The sequence below is a fragment of the Ylistrum balloti genome, unplaced genomic scaffold (genome assembly GCF_031769215.1).
Source record: "Ylistrum balloti isolate Yb309-2 unplaced genomic scaffold, AGI_CSIRO_Ybal_v1 Utg371782, whole genome shotgun sequence".
In the NCBI taxonomy this organism is placed as follows: Eukaryota; Metazoa; Mollusca; class Bivalvia; order Pectinida; family Pectinidae; genus Ylistrum; species Ylistrum balloti.
The window spans coordinates 141,399-152,429 of record NW_026782890.1 but is presented as its reverse complement, the minus strand read 5'-3'; the positions used below and the strand labels follow the sequence as shown (position 1 = coordinate 152,429).

Below are 11,031 nucleotides of genomic sequence, written 5' to 3'. Positions count from 1 at the left end.
TAATGTTGAAGATACAGCATGTTGATGTATTGCTCTGATGCAGGGTTGGTTACAACACAGTATTCTCGTCTTGGTTGGCTTCATGCGATATGTTTTAGTTTCTCTTCCTTGTCCGACGACCTATCCCTTCCCAACGACGATAGAAAGCCTGTCACTTTCCTTTAACAACAAATAAACTGTTATTTTTTAATTAACAACAAAGTTTACCGCCTACAACCTTTCAACAGCCAATCCCTCAATCAACTTTCCCTCCCAACAACAACCATTCCACACGGAACTTCACAGAACTTTTCTCTCCACTATCAACCAATTCCACATTAAATTTTCCCCTCCCAACAACCAATTCCATTCTGGACTTTATTTTAAACAACAACAACAACAACAACAACAACAACAACAACAACAACAACAACAACAACAACAACAACAACAACAACAACAACAACAACAACAACAACAACAACAACAACAATATCTGCTATGACCAGACCTGCGGTTAGGATGTAAAACAATGCACTGCCTTTATTACGTTATTCAGAAGTGGCGACTTATAATTTGGAAAATTTGTTATTTTTTTTTCTAGAAACAGTTTTCTTTGACACTTCCTCACTTTTGTCCTCTAGCTGAGCGTTGGTCCCTGTGAAGACAAAATCACGCACGCTTTCACCCACACGTGCAGCTCGCGCACAAGGTAGGCCATCGTTTAAATACCAAAGCGATTATTATTATTATTAAATATTATGAAACAAGCCAAGCAAAACGTTCATACTATGTTCCATTTCTCGTACGGCTTTCACCTCCCCACTCATCGAATTTCCTCAAAAAATAAAATTTCTCCATAACTTAAGACAATTTACGTTAATTATTTCCCGAGAGATATCCGTTTTGAATCTGCAAACAATAAGCTGTTCCCCTCCATTTTTGGCACAACATTGTCAATTTTAGTTTTATCAATTAACAGGCCATGTGTGCAGTTATTGTATTGGTATATTTAACCAAGATGCCTGATAAATTAGCATTTTTCTTAATTCTTTGTTCCCCTCCCAGTTATCACACAATATATATCTGAATCTTTGTCCCTACTTAAACGATCATTTTAGAAAAATGGGTTTTTCCTTATAATTACGAATAACACTACAGTAGTATTAAACAAGGATCTTATTAGGCGCCATTTTAGTATTTATCTTCAACATGTGATATCAATTTAGTTTAATGATATCGATTATTATTGATTATTGATATCACTAATCAGAATCATTAATATAATTAATTCATTTGAAGATATCAATATTAAGAATTATATATATGAAAAATAGGTATGAATTAGTGATGTCAATAATTCTAATTAATAATATCACATTTCATATGTAAATACTAAAACGGCGCCCTATTATCTTGTGAAATATTTTTTCATTTGAAAAAAAAAGTTCATACTAATAATTCTAACGTATCCTAATGAGGACGTAATTGAAATAAAGAATATGCCAATACTACGGTCAGTGTCTTGGGTTCTCGTACAATCATGCTGAAATATCTTACAAATTCTTCAATATATCTATTATTCTTGACACGATGGAAATGTGTTACACCTTAGTACATACATTTACATTTCAGGTTGACTGGTCATATCACCGGAGTTGGTAACCGGAAACAGGATGGCCACAAACTGTGTCACTTCCGTACATCCACAGGGACAGGACATGGACCGGCAAAAATGGACTATGGCACTTTAGATCTTTGTTCGTGAGAAGAGTGGATTAGGAAGTGTGTAACCCAATTTCTTTTGGAAATGTACGTTCGAATGAAAAAAAAATTCATCAATCCGCCTATGTACCATCCGATGAAATTGCCATAGCGACATTAATGTACGATTGGATGTACAAAGCAGATTTTACCGGAAGTAGATTTTTACGTGTCGACGTATGCATGCCCAGACGGGTTTACCAAAAGCAGAAACACGTAATGATGTACTCAGTACACTTTCATGGAAATATACTCGCACCTGTTGATTAAAACGTCCAGACTTTACCGGAAGCAGTCACGCGAATGTTAATTTGGTAAGTGATCACTGCCAGCAATAGTTTTACCGGAAGTAGCTGTGCGTGTTGATGTTATTGGTGGGCTTTACAGTAAACAGAATCACAAGTAATATTATTTATAGGAAACAAATATTAACATGTTGATTTGCTTAGCTAACTTTTACCGGAAATGCTGATATGTATAGAGAAAATCTTACCCTGTATCGATGAATCTGATTCGTCACATGATTATTTTACACTAACTCCGATAAAAAGAGTCTGTGTCTGGTGTCAAAACATTGAATTGTGACTGTATATGTGTAAGGAAATGGCTATTCGTTTGAATGAAAATATGCGGAAATTTGCGATATTTTTTCTGCTGTTAAAGGCAAGTTCTAGTGTCGTTTTAGAATTTACTGAAATAACGGCACCAATGTCTTGGGATGATGCATTTCTTACGAGAAAGTGTCGTATACAGAGTGACGTTGCTGGTGACGTAAACCCGGAAAATGTGAAATTCAATCAACCCATCGATAACGTCACAGAGGCCTGGGTAGGACTGTTCGCTACGTCATCAAATGCGCTCACATTTGAAAGTTGTCGACTGTATGCAAAAGAAAACCTGGTTGGCCCGACAGAAAAGCTTAAATTTGACAATCAAACTGATCTCATTGGGTCGTGCTACCGATTTTGCAATTTCACAAGATTTGGTCTGTCAAATGATACGTGTTTCTGTCTCGAAGATGATGTAGATACCTTCCATCCGGCTATTTTATTTGATCCTAGTTCTGTGTGTCTGTCCGGCTATAGAGCATTATGTGGTTTTGGGCTCATCAACGTTCAGAATATCGCCGTCTTAGTACTGTGTACCTATAGGCCGGTAGCTGTCAATCCAATCGGCACCGGGGACTGTTCTTCATACGATATAGTGAGTCGTCAAACCAAAATGGTGGACTGTTCTCTTAAAAAAAGTTATGTCTGTTATGAAGCGACGGAAAATGGACAAACCATGGTGCCCAGCAACGATGAACGAGGATGGTGGGAAGCTGCTGCAGAATGTACACAACAAACATCATTTTTCGGAAGCAAGACATTTGTCACCCGTCATATCGAGGCTTCCGGAACAACCGTGGACTCTTACTGGACAAACATGTTCCGAAGAACATCATATACGTCCTTGTCGCCAGCTTCGGGAGAAACAGATCCCGGGCGATGTGTTGCCATTCGGAATAACTCGGGGATCTTTAGATTAATTGTGAAGGCGTGCAATTTCTCATTACCAGCCCTTTGTAACGCATTTGTTACAACGGGTTCAAACGTTATAACTAATACAGTGTTTCAGGAAACAGAACCAGTTCTTTGGCCTCTCGCTTTCGTGGCGCTCGGAATGATTATCATCATGGTAGTTTCCGTGATACTATGGCGCAAGAATAAAGCGTCGATGAGAAAAATGAGAACTTCTAAACTGATTAAACATATGAGTTATGGTTCAAGAAAACCTGAAAGTAATCATGGATTTAAGATAGGTAACGTTTTGTCTTATGAGACGAGCTTCATAGAATCGGAACCCAATCGTGTCAAAACTACAAGAGAGACCCCGTCAGTCTCACCAAACAATGAAACAACGGGGGAACAAGAAGAGAACACAACAGCACCACCACCAGATAACATTTATAACGAACTCCACGAGAAGGAAACGGACAAACAGACAGATGATACATACGATCACACGCGCAACATAAACTTGAATGACGGCACATACGATGGCTTCCGCCGTTCGGATTCTCTCGGGAATGATACAGAGGCTGATAACCTGGAATACGATACTATGGCTAATATTAATGCGCAGAGCACTGAAGGAAATAGTATTTATGACACGTGCAGTAATGATCACATAGCGAAACCGGAAGTGACTGACTTAAATGAATATGATTCTATGTCCAATATACATGATGCAAAACTCGAATGATGTGTTTATGTGTCGTGTTTGTTAACATGCATCTTAACGAGCACATGACGGAGCAGACAGTGACTTATTTGACTTTTTAAGATATTGTTTGGTACAGGAAGTTTTTTAAAAAAGAGATCTGGATATAATCGGAACATTTCGGAGATGCTGATACAATCGGAACATTTCGGAGATGCTGATACAATCGGAACATTTCGGAGATGCTGATACAATCGGAACATTTCGGAGATGCTGATACAATCGGAACATTTCGGGAATGTGATAAAACATTTATAGATGTTGGTCTTTGGTCATCTACAAATTAGAATTAGAATTTCTTAAGTCAAATTTAAAACTTTAGATTCAAGTTTAAATTACATAAGTGTACATATTTTATCAAGTTCAGTTAATCTATATGATGCGAGTTGTTAAGTTTAATTTATTTTAAACTCATTTTATTGACATATGAAATGACAAAGGTATTAGTGAGGCTGTAACACAATTCAAATTATCTTATAAGTTCTATAAATACATAAACACAGGTGTAAGATTCTATTTATCTTATAACTCATATTTCTAGAAAATCATGTGACGCCATATAGGGGTGTCTTATTCATGACGTCACAATAGTGTGAAAATTTGCCTTACGATATGTTTGGCCTTATGGCATAATACAACTGGTCAGTTATGTGATAAATTGTAGTATGGTTTTGTTTCTTTATCTTAAGCAGGAAAACAGCATTACAGACTCGCCTTAGAGACGATATGGATACCACGGTATCAAATTCTAAATTTAGAAATGGTTTTGAAATTTGATTCTTTAGAACTCTGGTTAGGTAACGTTTGTGGTGATTGGGAAATCCTCAAATAAGGGAAAGCATATATTTTCAGGTTCACTGCGAATTCTATATGAAACTGATGGGTATTGTTTTCAGTATGTCGTAGCATTTCAATATTTTCCATGGAAAAAAGAAACAAATATAAATTTTAAAAAATCCTTCTTACCCATTATTTTGTTCGGTTGGGTCTTTCTACAGCAATCAATGTACAACATACATTCGTCAACAGTGTAAACTCTACAATTTAACGTCACCGCTTATTTTTACCTAATCATTAAACTGGAGACAGGAACCTGTGTGAATGAGTTACCTACAAGTTTATCACTTACATGTAGTGGTTTAAAGTATGGCGTGGGCACTTGTACAATTGTAAACGTTAAAATAAAATGCATTTTTGTTAAATTCCAGAGTTCATGTTTTTTTCTGACTGAAAACATTTCTAGTTTTTGCAACGTAATTTAGTATCGCTTTTACTATAACGTAAGGAAGTACACCATTATTTGTAATTTCACTGTGATTGGTTGGAATATCTGTTAAATACTTCCAGCTTCCGTTTGATTTACCACGATTTACATAATGGGTGTCGTTGATGAAGCAAAAGACGTTTTCTGAAACATCTGTTTTAGTTTTTCCTTGTACTTTTTTCTAGGGTCTCCATGTAAATTATTTCATTCATTTGAATTTATATTTTGTTGACTTGTCGTTTATTTTATTTAAAAATAAATTAAATCTCCATTCTCCTTAGTCAAAGCTTCTTTTTGGTTGTCCGCACGCAGGACACTTTTTCGGTCAGTTCTCCTCTTTTCCGTCCCATCCGTCTCTTATCCGATTACCTCCCCATGATTGAACTCTTTACGCCTGATCCCCATCTCCTAATATCTAGTAAGACAGTATGGCAAACTTTTAATACTGGATCCTAACAAAAAATTTCATTGGGTGCGTATTAATGGAATAGATATATGGATCAATAAAGCAATAACGACAGTACGGACAAGTATATTGCCAACTTTTCGAGACAACCTGCCTCCTTATAAAGACACATATATTACATACATTACATCACATACATAGAACATAAAACAAATACAAAGTTATAAATTAAAATCGTGAACGATAGTGTAAATTTCGTTATCTTGATGATCTCGCGGGGGCCCTTTATCGGGGTCAAAACACTATCCTAAGTTGTTGTATGGAAGATGGTGATTCAACTTTGAGTTAAGGAGTTTACCGGTACATCTTGGAACCTCTCTAAATAAGGAATAGCTTATAATTTTTTTTTAAAAATATGCTGAAAAAATATGTATAATTTGAGAAGTAAATAAACATACTATTGCCTGTGTTTATTTTCTTGGTTGTAGCTGACGACCATATCATATATACATTTGTACCACGATTACTGAATATTTCTGTAACGATTGATAATTGATCCTGTCTACATATTTTATCTGGCAAAACAATACTGTTGCTGCGTCCGCACCAGCTGAAGTTACCGACATGCTTTATACTGGACATGGAAGCACAACTTCACCTTTGGTGTTGAATTTTCAGGGATATGATATTACAATTATCTGCCTGTTATATATTGTGCAAATTGTCTTGTCTTGTTATAAATCGTCTGCAAAACACTTCAGATCAGGTTGTCCTTCGCCCATCTTCTATTTAACAGGCTCGGTCACTTCCTGAAGGTTTTACAGATACGATGGAGACGATAGATTTACAGGGGTGTTTTCAGACTAACACGTGGCTGTAAAGGTGCTAATTCTCCGAAATATAAGTCAAGAATTAAACAAGAATATAGCCAGTCTGATAAGTCACTTTTACACGGAGTTGGTAAGGTATTGATGATTCGATGGACAATTTTTTTCTATAGTTCAGCTGATCAGTTGTTTAAAGTCTATCTTTAAAATACCCCGGCAGAGTCACACGCTCGTCCTAAATCAGATGATATAGACATTGTGATAAAATCAAGGAAAATTTAACAAACCTACATTATCATCCCAAAGGTATGTTGTTTCATCTGTAATTTTTTGTGAGCGTTATCTCCCTTGAAATATTCGACGCTGTTTGAAGAAACGTTTCTATGTCTCTCCCGACATTTTTTATTCATGACCCTTAGTATTTGACAATTTTTAAAAGATTCCTGATAGGTTTTGATTGGATGAAGTTGTGCTTTCCCAATGGCATTTTGATCAGACAAATATTGCTTCATTTCCATACTTTTCTTACCAGGAAAGTTACAGGGGCACCAAAGCTGTACATATATATATAGATGATAATTAGATAATTCTCTGTTGTGAATTTTCCATTTCTAAGTAGTAATGAACATGTTGCAGTTGATCAGGTATACAAGGACTTGTTTCCAATATCATAATTTCAGTGAAAAATGTTGAACAGCTGACAAACTTACAAAACATGGCTTCGAAAGATAAAGGCTTAGACGATTTGTAATCATAGTGATCTCATTGGGAAATATCATGTTTGGTGCGATATGAAGTTACACGTGTTTGATACAGGTTAGTTTGCCTATTGGTTTCATTGTTGTTAACCTTCCATTTGTGAGCGTAACGTTACTTTCTTTTCACATAGCGGATGTCATCAATAAAGCAGAAAACGCTTGTCCTACTGGAACACATGGTCTTGTAGTCCTTGTATACGTTTTAACAGTTTGCTTTTAAATCTTTGGATTATTGACATAATGCGTCGTTTGATTTGACATATCAGCATCACCACTATACGATCAGGTAAGCGATGAAATTGGAATCTATCAGCTCCTGATTAGTACATGAATTGATGATATTATCGTTAAACACTTAACAACTGTACGCTCATCTCGATTCTACAATATATCACACATATTTATGTGTATTACGTATGAATGAGATTGTTCTCGAGTTCGTTACTACTCAATGCTATTCAGTTGCGCACGATCGCGCCTTTTGAGTATACTCGGAGAGACAAGTTTTCGGGGAGTTCCCAATATTCTATCTTCCCGGGTTTCGTACTTAATTCACCAGCATGAAATAAATTTGGTTATTTTCGTGAAATACATATATGTGATTTATTGTTGCTATTTTTTTTTATCACGGATAAACTCTGTGAAATACAATGTATTAGGTTCTCATCTGAATGAAGCAATAATGTTTGGTTTTGGATCACCTTCGATATGCCATTTTATTTGTTAAATTGTTCTATCATGAAAGTCTAATAGGGCCTATAAACTCTCTATATTTTTTGTATCTACCACTCGTTCGCAACAACAATGAAGGGTTGAAACATATTTCATTCCGGAGCGGGCGCAGTACCGTACACCGGATATAGCTGTGTAGTACCGTACACCGGATATAGCTAGATAAAATCAAACGGGGAGACTGCTATTTCCGGTGTACGATACTACACTCTTGCCCTAAACGATCGAAAAATAATACAAGCTGACATTTGTATTAAGGATCGTGTGTTTTGTCGTCAAGTTGCACGACATTTTGATCAGTTAAACTAAGTCGACATTAGAAAGACCACCAGATACAGATGTTGCCTAAATTCCCCCTGCTTTTATGACGGTCATCGCGTCATGCCATATTATTCAGATCGGAAGTTTCCAAGTGTGCCGTTCTATCAGTACACTTAACAAACAACGAAAACGACCTACACTGAACACTGAGCCTGAGCGTTCTCCGATGAATGAGACAACGACCACAATGTGTCATTTTATCATTAGTTGACCTCTTTGTTTTAAAGCAGCATTCACAATGTACCTTGAAGTGTGAAATTGGTTTTGATATATTTGACAAGCTTGTGTTTTGTTAAACAGTATGGATGATGTCTGACGGGTTTTTGGCTTGATGACAGGTTTGTATTTTGTTTGAAAATATGGTGTTATGTTAGGCAGGTTTGTGGTTTGTTTGATAGGTTTGTGGTTTATTCGATAGGGTAAGTCTTGTTTGACAGATATGTTTTTTTTTTTTTTTTGACAGTTTGAGGTTATGTCTGTCATTTTTGTTATGTTGGACAAGTTTGTGTTATAGTTGACAGGTATGTGTTTTGTTTAACAGTTTTGTGTTTTGTTTAAATGGTTAATGTGTGGTTTGAGTGGTTTTAATTTTTTCGTTTGTTTTGGATATGGCAGTTATATAGTTTATTTGAAAAGCTTGAAGTTTTGAATATTGTTTATTTGTCAGGTTTTAAGTTTGCCCGAACTGCCGTTTTGTTTTTAGAGTTTTTTGGGTTAATTCGGTCATGACATTTTCAGTATTGATATTTTTGCAAAATAGAAAGTTCAAGATGCGTGTCGTCTCATATACAATAATAATCCTCGTGTTTTTTAACATTAATTCCATATGACGATTTCCCCACACCACTTTTAACTGTTTCTATATGAATCATCCGCATTTAATATATCTCTGTTCTGTTAGTCGTCTTTGTCCATGAAATATCTTCTGTTCTTGTTTACGGTTCAACACGCCCATTTTCTAGTTCATTTTCACACCTAATTAGAAACAATTCGTTTCCTTCTGGTACAATTCAAACACCTATTGACATTCTCTAAGCGTGGGAAGGATGGTGATTGTCACTTTTTTGTCGTACATAAAATTTCCACACAAATTTCCTTGCCTTGTTTAGTGTTAAATTGAATTTCCCATTCCACATCTCCAGCTTGGCGTTTTAACATCATGTATACATTTTGAACAAGGTTTTGTGAAATTCATAAGAACAGAAAGAAGACTACAACATTTGTTTATATGCAATATGAACAATGGTCTATTGGGATAATTTCTTGAATAAAATCGTTACAACGAAAACCAACATGACAATTTGTCATTTTGTCGAATGTCGGTCGATCATTAAGCGAAGAACTATTTACCTGAGCAAACACGGGTTGTCAGCGTCTAATCAAAATCTGTTCCCACCTTGATAAATTTATGTGATAATCAGCGGACGATCAGGTGTGTAGACCTTTCACGATGACAGAACAAACGTAGAAGTGTAGTCATACTACTTAATTAGGGACATCTATCAGTAGCCGAGGACGATGTAGAACTCCTTATCCGGAAACCTACCTTCATAGTCACCTATATTTAGTACAGCTATTCTGACTTACAGATGTGTACCTTAAGGCTGGTTTAGGACATTTTACTGTAATTCCACCCACTACATCGTTATAGGGTTAAAAGTTTGACGACATTGTCGTCAGTGACGTATAATGAAAGGGTGCATTATATACGTTCCTGATTAATGCCAACAAAATTTGTCAGATGTAGCTGAAAGCAAAATGATAGATTTGCAAATAAGCTGTTTATAGAAGTTAGATTGAAAACCATTTTACATATGAACATTAAACAGTTTTCATTGGTTGATTACGTCAATGATTTCTTGTATCACCTTAAAGCTCTTTCACCATGTTGTAATACAAATCGTTGCAATTTGTTCTTAATAAACAAATTTTCAAGCACTTTCGGCCCTTTGTTGAATCTAGACCTAAGTTTGGCCAGTGGTTGTGACTATTGCTTGAAATCAATTTCTTTGTTTAATTTCAATTCATTCTTTTTAGTTCTAACCAAATGAAGTTTTGATTTCTAAAATTCATTTAGTCAGTAAATATTTTTTATTTATACAGAAAAAAATAGATAAAGTAGATTTAGAAGGAAAATATTTCTCCAATAATTGGATGTAAAGAAAACTCGGTGGAACCGTGATGTGAATGAATTGTATTGTTACACAACATGAAACATATTGGTGGCAAACCTACACAGCAGCTTACTCGGACAATATTGCTGCATTACATAAAGACAGATTGATAATACAGACTAATCGGATTCCTTCCAGACAAAGATATGGTGATACGTCTCTGTCATAATATGACGTAATAATGTCAAATTGCATAACACCCGTAGTGGGGCTCTCGACGAGCAACCTCGTGAGATAACTTATCTGGTGTACTATTGTTACCCAAGATGCCTAATTCAAAATGGCTGCCATTGAAAAAAATAGATGCCTGCGAAACATTCATTTTATTGTTGTTGTTGTTGTTGACGTTGTTGTTGATGTTGTTGTTACTTGATATTACCTGGATGTTACCTAGGGTGAGAGGTTACCTGAGAGGAGAGGATGACAGATGCGTATGTCTATACTTAGTATGTAAAAATTTTCGTTCGAAATCTTGTTAATTTTTAGTGATACTATCATACTGAGAAAACGATTGTATGGTAGGCAGCATTGTTTATTGTCTACT

General features: G+C 35.8%; 1 protein-coding gene across 1 annotated transcript; it reads left to right on the top strand.

The window, feature by feature from the left end:
* Positions 1-2,346: 2,346 nt before the first annotated feature.
* LOC132563598 (uncharacterized) lies at positions 2,347-3,987 on the top strand. Its single transcript, XM_060228339.1, has one exon. The coding sequence runs from the start codon at positions 2,347-2,349 to the stop codon at positions 3,985-3,987; it is 1,641 nt and encodes a 546-aa protein (XP_060084322.1).
* The last annotated feature ends 7,044 nt before the right edge of the window (positions 3,988-11,031 follow it).